The 21981-nt window shown below is 40.3% G+C and overlaps 3 protein-coding genes across 3 annotated transcripts; 1 reads left to right on the top strand and 2 right to left on the bottom strand.

Annotated features, from left to right (window-relative positions):
• Positions 1–1268: 1268 nt before the first annotated feature.
• Positions 1269–5279, bottom strand: LOC146474244 (tubulin alpha-1D chain). The gene is made up of 6 exons (XM_085117538.1): positions 5138–5279; positions 4696–4918; positions 3036–3184; positions 2543–2935; positions 1870–2157; positions 1269–1678 (listed from the first exon to the last, which is right to left on the bottom strand). Exons 1-6 carry the CDS (start codon positions 5138–5140, stop codon positions 1376–1378), a joined length of 1359 nt encoding a protein of 452 aa, XP_084973664.1. The 5' UTR covers positions 5141–5279; the 3' UTR covers positions 1269–1375.
• A 2963-nt stretch (positions 5280–8242) lies between these two features.
• Positions 8243–12322, bottom strand: LOC146474243 (tubulin alpha-1 chain). Its single transcript, XM_085117539.1, has 6 exons — positions 12183–12322; positions 11803–12025; positions 10051–10199; positions 9555–9947; positions 8760–9047; positions 8243–8619 (listed from the first exon to the last, which is right to left on the bottom strand). Exons 1-6 carry the CDS (start codon positions 12183–12185, stop codon positions 8317–8319), a joined length of 1359 nt encoding a protein of 452 aa, XP_084973665.1. The 5' UTR covers positions 12186–12322; the 3' UTR covers positions 8243–8316.
• Positions 12323–14343: 2021 nt separating this feature from the next.
• On the top strand, positions 14344–18685 carry LOC146474242 (tubulin alpha-1 chain-like). The gene is made up of 6 exons (XM_085117542.1): positions 14344–14492; positions 14743–14965; positions 16282–16430; positions 16528–16920; positions 17309–17596; positions 18313–18685. Exons 1-6 carry the CDS (start codon positions 14490–14492, stop codon positions 18613–18615), a joined length of 1359 nt encoding a protein of 452 aa, XP_084973668.1. The 5' UTR covers positions 14344–14489; the 3' UTR covers positions 18616–18685.
• Positions 18686–21981: the final 3296 nt, after the last annotated feature.

The raw sequence follows: 21981 nt of genomic DNA, 5'->3' as shown, positions 1-21981 counted from the left end.
CACTAAGTAAAAATTGTTTCTTGGTTCCTTTTCGTTTTTTAAATTATTCATTTTCTTTACTTCTTATTCCTAAAAGAATGCATTCTTAGTGATTTTTCTCCATAAGCATAATTCTCAATAACTTTTCCTGACCCACAATTAAAATCCATGACTTTCCAGGCTACAAAATTCCATGAATTTCCAGGTTTTCTATGACCCGTGCAAACCCAGTTTATCCTTGCCTATCGTTGGATTGTCAATGGGCCCTTTGCAGCTAACGGCCACATGGTACAAAAACACCTTGCCAGAGAGCAAGCTACGCACTGGGGCATCCAAAACAAAGCGACTTCATCCAGTCAAACTTGAATTTTCTTTGTTTTGGAAGTCCCAGTGCGTAGCTTGCTCTCCACCAAGGGGGTTTCTGTACCATGTGACCGTTAGCTGCAAAGGGCCCATGCTCGGAGATATCATCTGTGCCATCTAATATCGGAGTTGTCACAGTATAAATTAAGCTATAATTATGACGTCAACAAGCCCTTAGCCAGCGATCATGTGGCTGTACTCTGCTACAAATTCAATCCGGTATACCTGTAGCACTGGTACTTAACGCAATCTTTGGAATTTTTTTTTTTGAGGGGGCAATTCACCTAAACGCCATTTTTCTGCCACTTGACATGGCTTTCTCATTCACGTTTCAAGCAATCCAAAAACCCTATCATTATCCCGTGAATCTGTGTTGTGGGGTATTTTGTAAATTTTTGGGTGATTTTTGGATATATTTGGGAGGAGTAGTTTTTTTTAGAAGGATTGGTTAAATTAAGAGAAATAAGAAATATTGAAGATTTAGTGAAGTTTTAAAATTAGAATTTGTATTTAATAATTAATAGACGGATACCAAGTTAGTCCACTAACAACCCGGGGAGCTCTTGCGTGGGTATCAACTGTCTGTTGGTGTTCCAAAAATCATTTTCTTTCTTCTATCCCTTCTTAAAACCTCTTTAAATTTCATTTAAATTTAGGTAAATTGCCCCCTTAAAAGCAGGGATTTCAATTAATGAATATTGATTGGTACTGTGCAACCCCCTCGAAGGAACCAAAATGGCACATGCCAACAGTAATCTACTCCTATTTGGGGGTGGGGGGCGGGGGGGGGGACAAAACTGAGTTTAAATGACCCAAAACTGAGGGTTACTTAGTCCAACAAGTGCCATGCCCATTCAAACCAGTTGGTGGCTACACAAAGGCGAACACACCCCCTTCCTTTTGAAAGAATGATGACAAAAACAGAATAACATGAACAAATTTTTATTCTACTATTTTTATACTGTAATTCTACTTATTCTACTACAGTTTTCACTTTCTGGAGTTCATTGACATATTTGAAGGAATGGTGCATTTAGTATTCGTCTCCTTCTTCCTCCTCGCCTTCACCTTCAACAGAATCCACACCGACTTCTTCATAATCTTTCTCCAGTGCAGCCAAATCTTCGCGAGCCTCAGAGAACTCTCCTTCCTCCATTCCCTCACCCACGTACCAGTGGACAAACGCACGCTTGGCGTACATCAGATCAAACTTGTGATCCAGGCGGGCCCAGGCCTCCGCAATAGCTGTGGTGTTACTCAACATACACACAGCACGCTGAACCTTGGCCAGGTCACCACCAGGAACAACTGTGGGGGGCTGGTAGTTGATGCCAACCTGAAAAAAGGCAATTTTAAAAAAAATGTTCAGTTGGTTTTTGGTTTGAAGCAAAGTTTATACAACTCAATGCAATCTACTCCCCAGAATGACTTTTACAAGAAGTACTTTTGTACACTACATGCCAATGACCAAACAATCACAGCCAACATCATTACAATACTCAGTGAAAAAAATAAGTTAGCACCAACCTTGAAGCCAGTTGGGCACCAGTCCACAAACTGAATAGTTCTCTTGGTCTTGATTGTTGCAATAGCTGCGTTCACATCCTTTGGTACCACATCACCTCGGAACAGCAGACAGCAAGCCATGTATTTGCCATGACGTGGGTCACACTTCACCATCTGATTGGCTGGCTCAAAGCAGGCATTGGTGATTTCAGCAACAGTCAACTGCTCATGATAGGCTTTCTCAGCAGAAATAACAGGAGCGTAAGTGGCCAGTGGGAAGTGAATACGTGGATACGGCACCAAGTTGGTCTACAAAAATAACAGAAAGGTGTCCTTTACAATCATAAATAAAATATTAAATGAATGGGAATTTCGGTGGCACATCCAGAGCATGGCTCTTTGCTCACTGTTTCCTGGCTAAATTGAAAGTCGGAATGTTAATTTTGGTGGGGGGGGGGGGGGGGGGTGAGGGGGGAGGGGAATCTGGAATGTCCAGAGAAAAACCCTTGAATCAGGAAAAGAACCGACAACGAACTTAATCCAGACATGACATCAACTCTGGGAAATAATTCAGGGCCACACTAGTGGGAGGCGAGTGCTTTCAGCATTGCACAATCCCTGCTCCCTTCCTTTACTTGTTAAACAAGGGTCACAAAAAACTTCAACACCATTTTTCTACCAAATAAAAACAAACCTGAAACTCAGTCAAATCGACGTTCAGAGCACCATCAAAGCGGAGTGAAGCTGTGATGGAAGACACAATCTGACCAATCAGTCGGTTCAGGTTGGTGTAAGTTGGTCTCTCAATGTCCAAGTTACGACGGCAGATGTCATAGATGGCTTCATTGTCAACCATGAAGGCACAGTCAGAATGTTCCAGTGTGGTGTGAGTTGTCAGAATGGAGTTGTAGGGTTCCACCACTGCTGTTGCAATCTGAGGAGCTGGATAAATGGCGAACTCCAGTTTGGATTTCTTGCCATAATCAACTGACAGGCGCTCCATAAGCAGAGATGTGAAGCCAGAGCCAGTACCTCCACCAAAGGAATGGAAGATGAGAAAACCTTGCAAGCCAGTGCACTGGTCAGCCTGGTGAGAAAGATGATATTTGGATGTGATGAACTCTTACTTACCAAAAACCAATGATTAACAATTGTTAATTGGAATTGATAGATTTTGTAACACTTACCAGTTTTCTGATCCTGTCGAGAACCATATCAATCATTTCTTTCCCAACAGTGTAGTGGCCACGAGCATAGTTATTAGCGGCATCTTCTTTGCCTGTCATCAACTGCTCTGGATGAAAGAGCTGTCTGTATGTGCCAGTTCGAACCTCATCTGTAAAATAAAAAGGTTCAATTGCATTGTAACGATTACGCATACTCATAGGAGCAGTGCCACTGAGATTTTGCTACATATTTTCATCAAAATAGCTCACAAATTTGTCACTTGAAGAACTTTTTCTCTAGCACAAAGTTACTCTTGGTGCACTAAGAGGAATGGTTTAGTAATTACTTTCAAATCAGTTACACTCATTCATTGCATCCGACAAAAGAACGCAGTCCTAATACAGATTGGAGGCGAGATAGTATGGTACAGTCAATCGATCAACGAATCTGGCATCCCCAGCAGATTTCACAGCCCTGGGCAGATGACATCATCACAACTTGGCAAAGGAGAGAGTGCCTGGGATTGAGATCATTGAACGCACTCCCTATTTTCCTTGATTATTAACGGTATAATAATTAACACAGAAGATAGATTACATTATTGTGCTTAATAAAGATATTAAGACAGGTTTGTTCTGCCTGGGTGGACTTTGAAGATAAGGTAAGATATTTAATAACTTTATTATATCACATCCAGGGTATCTCTAGTAAAAAAAACAAACCCATAATGATTTACAAGTGATAAAAATATAAAAGCGTTATTATAAAAACTAAAATACACTAAGATATTAAATGCTTATTAATATGGTAAAACAATAAAAAAATAGATAATTATATTAAAATTGCCATTTGCTCCCATTCTAAGAATAGCACTAAATTATTGTAATTCACGGTTCTACTAGGGTTGACGATTGTCATGCATGAACACATGCATGACATTACTGCATATCACGACTGCATATTACTGACATTACTGCATATCACAACTTTTCTCTTAGCTTGTTAGTTTTGGATGGCTTTTCTTCTTCATGTATTTTCAGTCATCTACCCTTTAATATTTGTTTGCAGATATGTATGCACACATGTACAATTTGTATTTTAATATACAAGTTTTTTTTTTTTCAATCAACCTCTCGCTCAAGGTTCCTGTTAAGTGCCAAATACTGCTTTCAGGGGGGTTCAGGTTTCCTCCAAAAAAACCCTGAAGGGCAGCAGGCTAGGCAAGCATTTGTAACTTAGACAACTGATTACAACACTAAAGCTGACAGAGTTTATCACCATATTTATGTTGTACTTAAGCTTCTGTACCATTCACGTGTTCGTACATAAATAAACGGGAACTAGTGCTCTCATTACGCTGGGCTTATTGAATTCTATCCAGTGCAGCAGCCAGTTTTTCCCAATTCAACAGTGACTGATTGTCTACGAAAGGGAGGACATGTCGCCGCATGGCAACATCTCGAATAGCTAATTAAATTTACATATTCACTATTATCGTCAAATTTCGGTTTAAAATATGCTCAGGTAATTTCCAGAATCCAATAGGTGGATATTCCTGTTTAAAGACCAAATATTCATGTCTTAAATACCAAAAATGGAATTTCTTACGGTGCTTTCATATGATTTCGATTTCAGGCCAGCGCCTCAAACGATTCGAGCTTGACAGTTTTGTTTACTCACCAACAACAGTGGGCTCCAAGTCAACGAAAACTGCGCGAGGAACGTGTTTTCCCGCTCCAGTCTCGCTGAAAAACGTATTGAACGAATCGTCTCCTCCACCGATAGTCTTGTCGCTCGGCATCTGGCCATCAGGCTGAATTCCATGCTCCAAGCAGTACAACTCCCAACAAGCATTTCCAATCTGAACTCCGGCTTGGCCAACGTGAACAGAGATACACTCACGCTACGAAACAAGAAGGAAATGACAAGTTTTAACATTATATCATGCTTACGTTGATTACAGCTGATAACTTAATTCGCTTCTAACTTGATAAATACTTTCCGTCGGCTTTTTCCCCTGGGATAAATAAACTCAATTCGAACGCGTGAATAGCTTTGCGATCGCGAGGATGCATGCGGGAATGTTTTGATTGAAAAACATTCTAAACCATTCTAAGCTTACCATTTTGAGGAATGTTAATAACTAGAAGATTTAAATCGACTCGTGTATCAACCAAAACAGGAATAACGCCTTCTTTCGAAAGGGTTACGGCTTTTCGTCAAAGGCGATGCAACCAAATTGAACGTTGCGGAATATGAAGTTGAGCGATTTAGACGCGTGCAGATAAAATCACGGGGCTGCGCCTAGCAACGGACAAGTTACTCCGGTTTAACAAACCGGTTTATTATAACCCACGATGTTTGGTCTTAGTCGATAAGGCAACAAAGCGTACAAAGGGAGCTTTGTTAAATTGACAGCGATTGAACTCTCAGGAGGCAATTAAATAAATTAAACATTTTTCACTGAAGTGAACAGATAAACAGCAAAGTGTTCTAAAAATAGACTGATGGCCTTCTACGGAAACTCTGTTGCATCGGTGGCCGGGATCGAGTGGCCCAAAAGACTGATTTGGCTGTACCAACTATCAACTCGCTTGATACAGGCAATTAAATATTCTTGTTTTTGTTTTTTTGTTTTTTTTTTTCTGTTTGTTTGGTTTTTTTTTGTGTGTGTGTGTGTTTGTTTGTTTGTTTGTTTTTTTTTTTTTACATATACTGAAGCCGCTGACTTGGCTGATTTTATATAGGGGTATCGAATGGTCTTTGCGAGCATTTGCGAGCATTCGAGCAGTGTGTTTATTTTTGCGAGCACGAGCAGTTGACAAATTTTTCTTGCGAGCAGCGAGCAATTTAGAAAAATTCAGATGGCGAGCAGCGAGCACTTTAGAAAAATAGTGATACAGATTGCGAGCAGCGAGTTTTGCGCCAAGTTATAGCTAATAATCTGGCTGACACCTGGCTGAACGGTAAGGATGTTTCAACCTTTTTGTTTTAACCATATCAGTTATCGTTTGTATATGTATAAAAAATAACTACAAAGGAGGATTAACGAAATTTCGAGCAATTGAGCACATGTTATCGAGAATGCGAGCATGCAAGCAGTTGCAAAAATTTTGCGAGCACGAGCAAGCGAGCACCCATGTAATTTTTGCGAGCAAAGGCCAAATTTTTAGTCTGAAATGTCAGCCGTCTCCTCTCCCTAACCCCAGGGGGCACGAGAGAGAGAAACTCTCCCCCGCGCCCCCTGTGGGTTAGGGAGAGGAGACGGCTGACATTTCAGACTACCAAATTTTGCCAGCACTTTTAAATCGAATGCGACCATTCGATACCCCTTTATATCATTTCTTGTTTTAGAGACCATTGGAGTTGCCAACATCATCTCTATTAAAATTACTGGGGAAAAGTATACGCAAAGAGATTGTGATTGTTCAAACACTTGTATGAGAAAAAAAATCGATTTTTCGGTCTGGCGGATTTGTCTAACGTGATCTGTGTTCAAATGTATAGTTCTTCCACTACTTTACCCCCCTCCCCCTCCTCCCAAGCCATTGGCTCAATGCCCCCAGCTTCTCAAGCGGTATCCGTATGGAGCCTCGTTCCCAGGGTTAAGGTCTTGGATAGTGCAAACACAAACAGTAGCAAAGTGAAGCCGGATACTTAACTTGTGTAGATCAGGATCAGCAATGTTTAATAACACGTAAAACGAAATGCAACGCTGGTCGGACAGTAGTAGTCTCCGGCTCCCTCGCAGCCGTTTTTAGTGTCGTTACGCAACCCTCCTCGTGGGGAGGAGCGTTGCGTGACGACTCTAAAAACGGCTGCGAGGGAGACTGGTCGGACGGCTAAAACTGAAGGGTAATTTTATTGCCCATTATTTCCAGTAAAGCTAACCTTCTTCAAAGGGTGCAAAAAGCTAATTAAAATTATTTTTAAAATTGTAACCCTTCATTTCCAATTTTTACTTAGCTTCAGCTGCAGCCCCTGAAGAGGGTTAGTTCCGTCTAACCGAAATATATTGGGCAATCAAATTACTTTTTTTAGCCGTCCGACCAGCCTTGCATTTGGTCAGTCTAACGTCGAAATCAGCTCCTGGTCGTCATTAAAGAACCCTAGTCAGCCTCCGCCATTTTCGATGCCATCGAAATTATTGATATTGCATGGTGAAGCGAAATCTTATTGCTTTACTGTAAGTTGTGTTCCTAAAAGTATGTTTCATTATCTTTAGTAGTCACAGTGGTTTCGTTCATTTCGACATGCTCCGAATAAAATATAATAGCCAAACTCTTGCATATAAACAAAAAACCAAGGTGTGGCTTATTGCCAAAAGTCATTGAAAAAATACCACACACCTGGTATTTAAAGGGTTAAGAGGACAGAACCTGGGAACAAGGTTATAATGTCCTGTCGGCCTTTGAAGCCACACCTTTCTTTTCAACTATTTAGTCGATGTCAGCTTGTATTAAGGATCACAATACTGATTCGCTATAAAGTCTATTCATAAGAACGTGTTGCTGACTTTTGCTTTCATATATTCATTCATTTAATTGCTCTAGCTATTATCGTGTATCCTTTTAATTTATTCCCGTTTTGTCAGTTTGCGGGAACCCGTAATTGGAAAAGAGTCTCAGTCTCCGTGGCAGGTCCCTTCCAATTTTCCTGTTCATTAGCCTTCATGCAGACGTCTCCTATTTCCTTTGTTTTCTCTCTACACTATTCAGCTAAAAGACCCGTCTTAAAAACTCAGTTCCAAATGCTTTAATTAACTGGTACAGTGTCTTTCAGGCGACATTGGTAACTCAAGGAAAAAGGGAGACACAAATTGGGGACATTGGTAAATAAGGGAACTGAGCGTTAAGGGGGGATACAAATAAAGAAACTGTTGAAAAATATATCTGACCTAATTAAATTCTTCTTGAAAACGAAAAATAACAATTTGAGCTACAAAAGAAGACAAAAAGCCGTCTCAATTGTTTCGACTGTTCATGATATATGTAAGACTGAAAAAGCAGTCAGTGGCTCGGGTGGCATTTGAACCCAGAAATTCCCGGTAAACTATAAGATCACAGATTTTTATTAACAGTGTTCCCTGGTATCGCCATCTACCAAGCCGTTCCCTGGTGTCACACAACGCTTTTCAGCTCCGGGTATGAAAATCGTTGCGTGAAAATCCAAATTAAGGGGAAAATGTCCAGTCCCGGTTGGAAAAGACTAAAAGTACAGCGTCAACTAATATAAAAAAATCTTTATTGTCAAGTTGTCAAACTCGCTCTAATTACATGATTCAAGAAGAAACGGTATATTCTAGTACTCGTCTCCTTCTTCCTCCTCGCCTTCAGCGTCTGCAGAATCCACGCCAACTTCTTCATAATCCTTCTCCAATGCAGCCAAATCTTCACGAGCCTCAGAGAACTCTCCTTCCTCCATTCCCTCACCCACGTACCAGTGGACAAACGCACGCTTGGCATACATCAGATCAAACTTGTGATCCAGACGGGCCCAGGCCTCAGCAATAGCTGTGGTGTTACTTAACATACACACAGCACGCTGAACCTTGGCCAGGTCACCACCGGGAACAACTGTGGGGGGCTGGTAGTTGATGCCAACCTGGAAAATGAAATTTAAAAAATGCTTTTACAACTATCAGTTTTAAGTCAGGGTTGGCACTTTTAGAAATCGTAGTCTATTAAAGATCCTATATACACTACAATTTTCCATTACCAAACACAAAATCAACTAGCACCAACCTTAAAGCCAGTTGGGCACCAGTCCACAAACTGAATGGTTCTCTTCGTCTTGATTGTTGCAATAGCTGCGTTCACATCCTTTGGTACCACATCGCCACGGAACAGCAGACAGCAAGCCATGTATTTGCCATGACGTGGGTCACACTTCACCATCTGATTGGCTGGCTCAAAGCAGGCATTGGTGATTTCAGCAACAGTCAACTGCTCATGATAGGCTTTCTCAGCAGAGATAACAGGAGCGTAAGTGGCCAGTGGGAAGTGAATACGTGGATATGGCACCAAGTTGGTCTACAAATTAACATAACAGAAAGCTGTCTTTAAAATCATTAAGTAAATGGGAATTGGAATGGAAAATCCACAGCATGATTCTTTGTTTACTGTTTCCTGGCTGGATTAAAGTTTGGAAATGTTGGTTTTGGTGGAGGGAGAAATCATCCTATTTTAGCAAACTTCTGGCAGAAAATACCTCTTAAGGTGGACACTAGAATTGCATTCTTTGCACGATCAAATTGGATTATGGGCAGGATATTATTTCAATTCAAATTGAGCTACCATCCTATCCATAAGAGTTTTACTGATCAGTTCCTAATACTGTAAACGTGTTATTGTAACTTTCCTTAACAAAGATCTCAATTGTTTAGTTCTGACGTCACAGGTTCCTATATGGTGTCTGTAGAGTCAAGTTCCATTATCTCTCTCTAAGGCAAGACACCTAGAGTTCGTCCTCAGGGTGTCCGTTTTAGTGAGGTCGAGTTAACTGTATAGCTTTACAAAAACGGTGAGGAAAAAATGTACCTGAAATTCAGTCAAATCGACGTTCAGAGCACCATCAAAGCGGAGTGAAGCTGTGATGGAAGACACAATCTGACCAATCAGTCGGTTCAGGTTGGTGTAAGTTGGTCTCTCGATGTCCAAGTTACGACGGCAGATGTCATAGATGGCTTCATTGTCCACCATGAAGGCACAGTCAGAATGTTCCAGGGTGGTGTGAGTTGTCAGAATGGAGTTGTAGGGTTCCACCACTGCTGTTGCAATCTGAGGAGCTGGGTAAATGGCAAACTCCAGTTTGGATTTCTTGCCATAATCAACAGACAGACGCTCCATAAGCAGAGATGTGAAGCCAGAGCCAGTACCTCCACCAAAGGAATGGAAGATGAGGAAACCTTGCAAGCCAGTGCACTGGTCAGCCTGATGAGAAAGATGAACAGTAAAGAAATTAGAAAAACCACTCACCAAAAATATTGACTTACAAACTCAATTAGGATGGGAAGATTTTGTTTCGCTTCAGTACCAGTTTTCTGATCCTGTCCAGAACCGTATCAATCATTTCCTTTCCAACAGTGTAGTGGCCACGAGCATAGTTATTAGCGGCGTCTTCTTTGCCAGTTATCAGCTGCTCTGGATGAAAGAGCTGTCTGTAGGTACCAGTTCGGACCTCATCTGTAGTGAAAGAATTAAGGTTTTATAGTTATGATCGAACGTTACAAATGAAGCTGCTAGGCATCTTATGCCCTATACTAGCTGCAATCTTTATAGCCTATCTACAGGCTAGTCAGGAGTCTGAGATAATGGAACATACAGGTGGTTTAGGTCAGAAAATTGTAGGACTCTGCCACCAGTAATTTGTTTTCTACTAAACAATTCACTTTTTTTCTGTCCAGTACTGCAGTACTTTATGCAGTATTTAGAAGCCAAAATGTCCAGTGAAAGTGCTTTAAATAAGCCTTCATGTCTGTGCAGTGGTCATTGTAATAATTAGTTTTTAAGTTGAGAAACCACGGAGACCTTAAAACACGCATTCGTCACTAGTCGCTTGGATTATTGCAATTCTCTGTTGTATGGGCTACCAAACAGCCTTGTTTATAAACTACAACGCCTACAGAATTCAGCGGCAAGACTAATTTTTAGAGCTCCTAGATACTGTCATATCACCCCATTATTAACTGAACTTCATTGGCTAAATATTAAACATATAATTTATTTCAAAATAATTTTAATTACATATAAAGCTCTCCATGGCACCGCCCCAAAATATATACGGGACTTAATCACATTGAAGCCGAACTCCAGTTATGGTTTGAGATCCAATGATAACTATACGCTCAAACCACTGGCAGTTAAAACGCTGCCCACCCTCGGGGACCGAGCCTTCGCTACTGCGGCTCCTCGATTGTGGAATGGACTACCTCTAGAACTCAGGAAGGAACACAGTCTTAACATTTTTAAACGGAAACTTAAAGACTCTCCTTTTTAAAAGAGCATATCTCGATTAGTCCTTTAGAATAACTTTTATACGATTTTTAATTTTTAACAGAATTAGTTAGCATGATGTTTATGATCTAATTTTTATGCTTTTACAGTTTACTTTTTAACACTATATATATTGTTTAATTAATACCATTTGTAAAGCGCATTTGAAAACTTCAGTTGAATTTGCGCTTAAGAAATGATTATTATTATTATTATTATGTCAAAATTGAACTTTTACTATTCTGTGCTTTGCTGCCAGCTACCGTTAGTCTTAAGCACTGGACTGCACGTGGCAATCAATTCACAAATTATAGCCATGACGCAGATGAGCTCCTCGCAGTCTCCTAGGTTAATGATCTCTAAACTTCATTTTAATGTATAAATCTGTGCAAATTATGATACCCGAGAATACTATGCACTACTAGGAATAGCGTATTCATCTTATAATTTAAAGGTAGAGTTTCATGGCTCGATACACGAATCAAAATATCCTCGCCCTTAAGGAGAGTCAGATTTGAGCACTGACTACGGTAGGGCATTTGCACTACAAGAAACACCTTATTCATCTTATAATTTAAGGGGAGAGTTTCATGGTTCGATAACTACATGAATCAAAATATGGAGGAGAGTCAGATTTGAGCACCGAAAAGGTAGGACATTTCATTTTGGCCCTCTGAAGGGTGGAAACAACTTAGCCAATCTCCAAAGTTGAAATACCCGAGGCTGAGCGGCGGGAGGTTAACATAGGGGGCACAGAGGTTGAAGAGCTTTGAATTGATTTGTTTTAACTCACCAACAACAGTCGGCTCCAAGTCAACGAACACGGCACGGGGAACGTGTTTTCCCGCTCCAGTCTCGCTGAAAAACGTATTGAATGAATCGTCTCCTCCGCCGATAGTCTTGTCGCTCGGCATCTGGCCGTCAGGTTGAATTCCATGTTCCAAGCAGTACAACTCCCAGCAAGCATTTCCAATTTGAACTCCGGCTTGGCCAACGTGGATAGAGATACATTCACGCTATGAAACAAGTGGAAACATGCGTTGACTACAACTCATAGCTTTCGGATAGCTTAAAATTTAGTTTATAGTTTCGAATTCAAATCGAAGTGCAGTTTGCGCGCCGCCGAAGTTGCGAAATCAAGGTTGGTTACAATAGGAAAAAATCTAAACTTACCATTTTAAGGCAGAATGATTAGTACACGACGATTTGAAACGACTGATGCAATAAATGTTTAAACAGAAGAGTCTTCGTTTGAAAGGCAACGGCTTTCACCTCGAAGACGATCGACAAAGCGTTGTCAACGTGATATGGAAGTTCAGCGATTTTGTCCTGGTCTTTATACCAGATTGTCCTGACAACCGTACGTTGACGCATGACGGAGGCAAAGAAAACTCAAGGGAATTGCTAATTAAATTTGAAATACCCTCAAGGGAAATGAAAAAAGTTCTAATTTTACAAAGTGGAAAACTGCTGAAGGAAGAATAAATGTCTTATAGTCTAAAGTTCTTTTAGTTGTTGATTACATTGTTTGGGGTGATTCGCACTGGGCAGTTTATCTGTGAATATAACACCACTTGACGCCGACCAGTCCCCTACTGGCCGCCGGGCTCCCTCCTGATGAGTTATTGTGTTGTTTTTTGTTCATATTTATAATTGAAATATTTCTATTCGGTTTTTATGGAGCGAAGCGAAAGAGAATAGAAAAGCCCTAAACATTCCTTTGTCAACTAGCCCTTTTACCGGTCCACTTGCCACTAGCCTCTTCTTTTTCTTTATTTTTTCGCGCGCCGTTTTTCGCGCTTCGCCCCAACCGACTAGCTGAACCCCTGGAGGACTGCTAACTTGCCACTGATAGTAAAACCATAATGTTGCTATTTGGCGGCCTGTAGAATACTCCCAATACATTTCCAATATCAACAATTTTAAAAAGAATTTGAAAATGCATACGAACATTTACTAGTATTTTTTACTGGTATTTTTTCTACCAGTTTATAAACATCTAAGTTTTAACATTGTACATAAACTTTTTTATAGTATTTATTTCTTCTTTTCTGTTGTTAGTTTTCATTAAGGGAACCTTTAAAAATGGGATAACCTAAATGTTCTCCTTTTCAAGTTGATTTGAATTTGAATAAAGTATTATTATAACTGATTTACACGATTATAATTCGAACTGTCTTTAGGGCATCCATATTGAGGGACTGTTAATAAAACTTTTCCATGACAACTAAATGGTACTGTAATTTATGATGGAAGGGCCGCGACCCGGTGGACAATCCTTTGTTTTAACGTTCCAGTCTACAGGAACGTTTCTATTGGTCAGTTGCTTCAACACATTTCAAAATCTATTGTGGTCCGTGCACGGTCAAGGCCAAAGATTTTTCAAAAGCTCTATTTTCACACGACCCTGATAACCTGCAGCTGCATTGTGTTTAATGGTTGGGAGCACTGTTCTGTAGTTCTGTTGTTCGTTAGCTTTGTTCTTTTGTCCTCTTGACCAACCACGTAAAGCTCAATAAAGTGTTAATAAAGTGTTTTAACAAAATCATCACAACAAAGAACCATTGCCTATTATTAACTATGATACTGATCGCGGCATGAAGAGTGAAACTAAAAAAATTAAGTTTGATTTGAAAAGGAAAAAAACTTTAACATGCAGCTATATGTTAAATGTACACTAAGTAGGTACGGAAAATGAAAGAATAGGTTGATTGTACTGCCGCCATGTTGGTGGCAAAATAAAAGAAAATTTGTTCACATAGTTTGCATAAAAATGGGAGTTAACTCCCAGAGGATGAAAATCTTATTGTTCCTGACCGGCACCAACATGGCCTTCTCTGGCTTATTCAGATGCTTTTGACAAACCCGCCCACTTCATTTTCTGTAAACTGCGTTTTATCAATTTTATTCTAATAACATTTGATCTTGACCGAGTTTCTGCGCCTGTCCGAGCTGGAATTACAAACCTAGACAGCCAAAAAATTCGAACGAGCAATATTTGTTGTAAAAGTCGGCGGGCAGCGGCCTTGTTTAGCAGGCTGAAAGAAAGTGTTTCTACATTTCTATAACCGGTCTACTACATTTTACAATTTCTTGAGTATTGACGATGACGGCTACAATCAATTCTAGGGATAACCCAACCCCTTCACGTAAAAATTTATAAATTAAAGGACATCAAAGGGAAGAAACGATAGTCTAAGTCTCATTCATTTGTGTTGTATCGACTGGAAAATGTTTACATAATGCTCAATCGCTCTGTACGTTTTGCGGGCCTAAGTAGTAAACTGTTACTTGGTCCGTTGCTAGGTGCGGCCTTGCTATATATTATGCCCCAAAATCGCTGACCTCCATACAGCTAACAACGTTATTTGGTTGACTATCTTTGGCCGAAAGTTCGTTGCCTTTCGAAAGAAGAAGTTATTGCCCATTTGTTTGACACACCAGTCGATTTAAATCTTCTACTTATCAACATTCGTCAAAATGGTAAGCTTAAAATGTTTCTAAATCAACAAAATGTCCACATGCGCGTACAAAGAGTTTTATGCTAGCTCGCAGAATTCGAAGCTTTAATTTTCGTTCGAATTCGAACTCGTGGTTTGAGTAATTCTTTATTGAAGGAAGATACGCCGACCAAAATCATTAAGATGTAAAGTTCTCAAGTTAGAAGCGAAGTTATCTGCTGTAATCAACGTAAAGCAAGGTTAAAACTTGTGATTTCCTTCTTGTTTCGTAGCGTGAGTGTATCTCTGTTCACGTTGGCCAAGCCGGTGTTCAGATCGGAAATGCTTGCTGGGAGTTGTACTGCTTGGAGCATGGAATTCAGCCTGATGGCCAGATGCCGAGCGACAAGACTATCGGCGGAGGAGACGATTCCTTCAACACGTTTTTCAGCGAGACTGGAGCGGGAAAACACGTTCCTCGCGCCGTGTTCGTTGACTTGGAGCCGACTGTTGTTGGTGAGTAATCAAAACCATCTTTGTTTGAAGTTCAAAAACACCTTTAGTTTTTTACTTTTGTTCTCTCAAGATTGCAAATTGGACAGATTTCCACACAGCCCCTTACATTAATTAAGCTTTGAAGTCTATTTTTAAAATCGGTTCGAGTGGTAAGAACGTAATCAACGAACAACGAAATTTCTGTGAGTTCGATTGCCGAACCAATCGAACTGTAATCGAACACAGTCGAACTTAATCCGTTGGATTCGAAGTGAGTGCTGTCGGAAACGAGCCTTCTTTCGTCTCTGATCGTCCCCCTGCCAGAATTTCAAAAATATAAACAGGCTATTGAAGATACAAAAGAATGCAAAAATTAAATATGCAGGGTAGCAATCAGTTCATGTGCATATACTTGCAGTACCAAAGTCTGATAAACACGGCATAATAATTGCGTCAAGAGGGAAATATCTGAAGATTTTGTCAAGAAAATCGTGTCAAGAGATTCATTTGCCAAAATTTTTCTATCTTGATGAAGTAATACTTGGTTTTAGAACCAGCGCTGAGTGAGAGTTTGATACACAAATCATGCCTACATCGCTCTATTCCTGCCCAGCAGGCTGGCTTTTTTATGACAGTTATTGCTGCTAAACACAGCTCAGAGAATTAAATATTGTAAATATAATTTTATCATAGCAGGAAGTAGATCAAGGGAAAAGTGAAATAAATCAACTTTGTTTAAACTTTGTTACAAGTGACAAAGCTGTGGCCCACAGATTCCAGATCAAATTGGAATTTTGAAATGTTGGTTGTTGTGGAGAGGGGAAAACCTCTTGGAGCAAGGACAAAAACCAACAACAAACTCAACCCACATGACAGCGAGTCCGGGAATTAAATCCGGGCCACATTGGTGGCAAAATCCACAAATCCAAGATGATCCAATGTGACTGCCATTTGGAATCATGACATACATGTCAGTTCCACATCACGTGATGTCATCACTTCCCATTGCAGACTTGAAAGGAAACACTGCTGGACTTACTATGAACCCAGACAATTTCATTGTCATAGCTTTTAATTAATGCACTCGGTGTTATAGAAAGGGAGAACAGAATCTCTCACCATTGGGCTTTTTTTGTTTTTCAAGTTCTTCCTGTGTATTTAGGAGAAATCACTAAATTATAGTGTACTTTCTCAGAATCCACTTTTTAAAAGGTTCTGTCATTGTGTAGGCAGTTTTGACCAAAATGCCTGCCTAATCTCCATAGTAGTGCTCCTTCAAGAAATTTTAATCCTTAATAATGCAGTATTGTGAGTATCGTTAAACTCTTATTTTACAGATGAGGTCCGAACTGGTACCTACAGACAGCTCTTTCATCCAGAGCAGTTGATGACCGGCAAAGAAGACGCCGCTAATAACTATGCTCGTGGCCACTACACTGTTGGGAAGGAAATGATCGATATTGTTCTCGACAGGATCAGAAAATTGGTAAGTGATGCAAAATCTACCAATTCCAATTAATGTTTGTTAATCATCAAATGATTAAGTAGAGTTCATCGTATCTAAATATCATCTTTCTCCTCAGGCTGACCAGTGCACTGGCTTGCAAGGCTTTCTCATCTTCCATTCCTTTGGTGGAGGCACTGGCTCTGGCTTCACATCTCTGCTTATGGAGCGTCTGTCTGTTGATTATGGCAAGAAATCCAAACTGGAGTTTGCCATTTACCCAGCTCCTCAAATTGCAACAGCAGTGGTGGAACCCTACAACTCCATTCTGACAACTCACACCACCCTGGAACATTCTGACTGTGCCTTCATGGTGGACAATGAAGCCATCTATGACATCTGCCGTCGTAACTTGGACATTGAGAGGCCAACTTACACCAACCTGAACCGACTGATTGGTCAGATTGTGTCTTCCATCACAGCTTCACTCCGCTTTGATGGTGCTCTGAATGTTGATTTGACTGAATTTCAGGTATGTTTTTATTTGGCACAAAAATGGTTGTTCATGTTTGTTTATGACCTTTCTCCAACAAACAAAGGAAGGAAGAAGGGATGATGCAGTGCTGTAAGCACTCGCGTCCCACCACTGTGGCACGGATTGACTTCACAGAGTTGATGTCATATATGGATTGACTCATCCCTGCTCGTAGGGTTCTTCTCTGTGCTGTTCGGTTTTCCTCCCTCCACATTCTAAACCAATATTTTTCAAATTTCATTTCGTTCAGGAGACAGTGGATAAATTTTTACACTCTCTGGTTGCGTTACTGAAATTCCAATAACATTTTATTTAACTTTCATTCATTCATTCATTCATTTAATATTTCTTACAAAAGAAACCTTTCCCACTGTTTTGTTATTAGACCAACTTGGTGCCGTACCCACGTATTCACTTCCCACTGGCCACTTACGCTCCTGTTATCTCTGCTGAGAAAGCCTATCATGAGCAGTTGACTGTTGCTGAAATCACCAATGCCTGCTTTGAGCCAGCCAATCAGATGGTGAAATGTGATCCACGTCATGGTAAATACATGGCTTGTTGTCTGCTGTTCCGTGGTGATGTTGTACCAAAGGATGTGAATGCAGCTATCGCAACAATCAAGACCAAAAGAACCATTCAGTTTGTGGACTGGTGCCCAACTGGCTTTAAGGTTGGTGCTAGCTGTTATTATTATTATTATTATTATTATTATTATTATTATTATCATTATCATTATCATTATCATTATCATTATCATTATCATTATCATTATCATTATCATTATCATTATCATTATCATTGAATATTGTAATGGGGTGGTAGTGTACATGGGCTGGTGGGGTTTCAATAGAAACTGGCTACCCCGCTGCCTACAATGCCTCTCACCGCCGGTTACTTGAGTACGCGTGACATAAATTAGTAATAATCAATCAATCCCAGTCTTTCTCTCCTTTGCCAGGTTTGTGATGTCATCCGCCCCTGCAAAATCTGTCGGGGATGCCAAATGTGCATCTCAAGATCCATTCATTTGTTGATTGATTGTCCCATACAATCTCAACTCCAATCTGTATTATGATTGCATTCTTTTATGTTGAATGCAAGTGAAACCTGTATTTATATAAAATACATAATATCACTCAACTTTATGCTAAGAATGCTTGAAATTGCATTTCCGAGCCCCTAGATTTCAACATTTTCAGGGGGAGGGGGCTGACTGGCTTCTTCACTAGCCACAGCCACCTACAGAGTTACTTGTGGTCAGTTACAACTATTTACTTCTTGAAACCACTGATTTATAAAAGTGCATGAACTGTAAACCCTGCTTGAAAGTAAAAATCAAAAATCAACTTTAATTTTTACTTTTTTTTTTAAATTGCATTTTTTCAGGTTGGCATCAACTACCAGCCCCCCACAGTTGTTCCTGGTGGTGACCTGGCCAAGGTTCAGCGTGCTGTGTGTATGTTGAGTAACACCACAGCTATTGCTGAGGCCTGGGCCCGTCTGGATCACAAGTTTGATCTGATGTATGCCAAGCGTGCGTTTGTCCACTGGTACGTGGGTGAGGGAATGGAGGAAGGAGAGTTCTCTGAGGCTCGTGAAGATTTGGCTGCATTGGAGAAGGATTATGAAGAAGTTGGCGTGGATTCTGTTGACGCTGAAGGCGAGGAGGAAGAAGGAGACGAATACTAGAATGTACCGTTGCTTCAAAGGTGTCAACTCCTGAAAATGAAAACTGAAGAATAAAAAGTTGTTCATGATATTTTGCATTATTTTATCATCTTTTTTTTGCAAAAGGAAGGGGATGTGGGCGTGTTTGTGTGGCTTTTAGCTCGAAGAGACAGCACTCGTTTCTTCTTTCTGGATTGCGTGAAGTACCCCTAATTTTTGGGTGATGTAAATCAGCTTTACCCTCCCCTCTCCCCGCTTGCCCCACAACAACAAGTTTTAAAGTTGATTGAAAATAATCGAAGCGTTTTGCCACGCGAAAATTGTGCTAATTGTCTGCGTGGCATGTTACGCATAGCAACTGTCAAACGTCAGATCCGTCTTCCTGTACGGAACCAAGACTCGGCTTGGGGATAGACTGTTCAGAGTCCCCCTATCTCGAGACTGGTACGCTTCGATGGAGCTGCCGCCATCTTGGTTTGTATAAGCGAGCGCGACCTGGGGAGAGTGTCTACAACTACCGAGGGGAGAGGAGCGGAGTTGGGAGGCGGCAGGAATAATACTATTTTTTCGCTTCCTCTTCCCCGCTCCCCTCGGTAGTTTAGATCTCGAAGCAGAACTTGTGGTGGTGTCAACAAGGACTGAAGTCGACCACACGCCGAGGAAGCTAACAAAATCACCGCCAGTCCTTAGAGTGCAACTCTCAGAGGCCTGGGAAGAGTAGAGTATGAGGCCGAGGCCATCCGCTGCATCCGGATGTCATCGGGGCATTGAATGAAATGAAACGGACGGCAAAAAGGGAGTCCGCTGGAGTAGAGGCGCCTATTCTACGGACGGAGCGAAAAGGAACTGAAGTCAGTCAGTCATTCTTATTCATCCAATACGATAAATGCTTGGGGTACCTGTACAAATTACAAGTCCTGAGAAACCAACAAGTTCAGCGCAAGACCAGTTGTAAAAATTTCGAGGTAAAAAAAGGCTAGTAAGCGTAGTTGAAACTTTCGAGTTTCTTCTGGCAGTCAAGTAAAATCTTTAAACGTTCGAACCAAAATTCGACGGGTGAGTCACTGAGATGTATCACGGCTCAAAGTTACACGTGTAAATTCCAGGCCAATACTGAATTCTTGCAATCGTATCCGAATTTTCACGCGTAAATCATTCGCGTGGAAACCATCAAGTCTAAAAGTAATTTGTGAGTTCTGGCGCTGTTTTTGTAAACAAGTAAATTTTATTTTATTCTCTTTTATATATAATTTTACTATTCCTGTCACTGACTATCATATTAACACACAATGCTCGTTTAATGATTATATGACTGTAAATTTAGGTGACCCTCCCTTTTTAACCACTTAAGACGTTACAAGCGGTGCAGGTACAACCCTGACCTATCTTCAGTACAAGAAACAGAACCTGCTAGTACAGGGTGTGATGTAAATGCAAGGATACAATAGAGTTTAAAAAAATTGCTAATTGCAACGTGACAATAAATGTAGAACATACGTGACTAATTAGTGAAAAATGTAGTTAATTACGGCGTGACGATGAAAAAAAAACGGCACAGAAAATTTATACTAAGTCAGGTAAGTAAAACTAAATAGCCAATGAAAGATTGACACGAAAAACTTTTTGCCTGTTGAGTGACGGTTCTTCCCAATGAATATGCAGGACTGCCTTGATTTTGAGCTGGAAGGAGGTGAAGGCGGTGTCCAAGACAGAAAAGCAATCTTCAGAACATAAAGCTCGCCAGTTTTCCGAGCTTTAAAGTTTTGTAAAATGTGAGAATTCTTATCAGTGGAAAGGTTCTCAAAGATTCGAATAGCAACATACCGGTTATTCTCGCCGACATAACAGCCACCACACTCCGGCTGTGAACCGGAAAACTTCAGTATAAACTACACGAGATTCTAGTGACTGGTTATACTATCTTTCATACTGAACAAATTCCCGGCCTTAATTTGTAGGGGAAAATCAACTTGATGTCCAATTTTTTTCAAAGCCACTGAGTAAGACACCTGATTTTACGTTGAACCGTGTTCGAATAAGGGCCAAGAAAAGGTAATTTATAATTAGTGGGTCGATGTTTCACGCTATTGTAAATTACCTTTTGGGAGTCATGAGCCTGTGATGGCTTCAGAGCCCTAATCTATGCAAAAATCTAAAAATGCCATATATAAGATCTCTTTAGTGGATCGCAAAACGTTTTTACCTGGGATCATTATACAGCTGAAGGATTTCCAGGGTGATTGCTAAGTTTCCTTATAAAAATACATCGTACAGCTTAATAAATATGACCGAGGTTCAAGTTTCATTTAGTAGAGCAACAAAACTTTGCTAGGCCTCCAAACTAAATTATGCTTGTATTGGAGGCAAACGGCGAACTTTTAAGTTTATCTCTTTGAATTGTTAAACTGCTTCATCCTGTAGTATAAGTTCAGAGGGACAATCCTTATTAACCAATTAGACACAGTGGCTCGTGTATCCGGACAGACAGTAAGCATAGAATGCCAGAAACAAAACATTCTAACGCAAAAAAAAAAGTTCATTGTCACATTAAATTGCATGGCGTTGAAGGACAGAAGGTTAAGAACAGAAGAAATTTCAAATCGTAAGCTGGTCGCTTACGAGAAGTTCTAACTGTAGACTGAACTGCCTGAAATTTTGTTACTTTTTAAAAGTGGTCGCTTACGGAAGGAGGCCGCACATAGAGAAGTTCGACACCTGTACTTCATTTAAAGAGAAACAAACTTAGATATTTTACGGAACGAGCGAGATCCGATTCGAATCTTCTTCACACCACCAGGGCGCAGTAAACGCCTCCTGGTGGCATCAGTACACTTCTGGATTTCTAGGAGGGAGAAATAAATAACGCTAACCGAACGACTAAATTTAAAGTAGTTCTTAACCCCTTGCCTTGCCTTGCGTGAGCACAGTTCCATAATAAAAAAAATGTGGTCACCGAGCTTGTTCTTGAGTAATAACCATGTAAAGCCAAAATTAGAGGTGTTTCATGTTTTTAAAAAAAGTTTTACTGTTGCTATGGTAACCTTTTTATGCTGTTGTTGTATCAGGCGATAAAGAGCGGTTCGGTATTCAGTCCGGCTTCAACGTGTAAGGCTAGTGCTGCATGGAAACTGGAGCGAGCTACCTTAAAAATTAAGGTGTCTAACCTATATACACACTCGACCAAAGTTTGCAATGTAAATGAAATAATACATATTCGAAAGAATTAAGAATGTTTCTACTCTTAACGTTGTTATTGCATTTTTAATAAAACAGTCCTCTTTCGATGATCATGTATCTAGTCAAACTCCAACCTGATATCTTCGCTACGCCACTTTTTCAGAACTTCTGTCAGTAAAACGACGAAAAAACATAAAACGATACTATATA

Source organism: Pavona decussata, unplaced genomic scaffold (genome assembly GCF_977016875.1).
Source record: "Pavona decussata unplaced genomic scaffold, jaPavDecu1.1 SCAFFOLD_91, whole genome shotgun sequence".
Classification (NCBI taxonomy): Eukaryota; Metazoa; Cnidaria; class Anthozoa; order Scleractinia; family Agariciidae; genus Pavona; species Pavona decussata.
The sequence above is the reverse complement of the archived record's forward strand: the minus strand, read 5'-3'. Positions and strand labels throughout refer to the sequence as shown.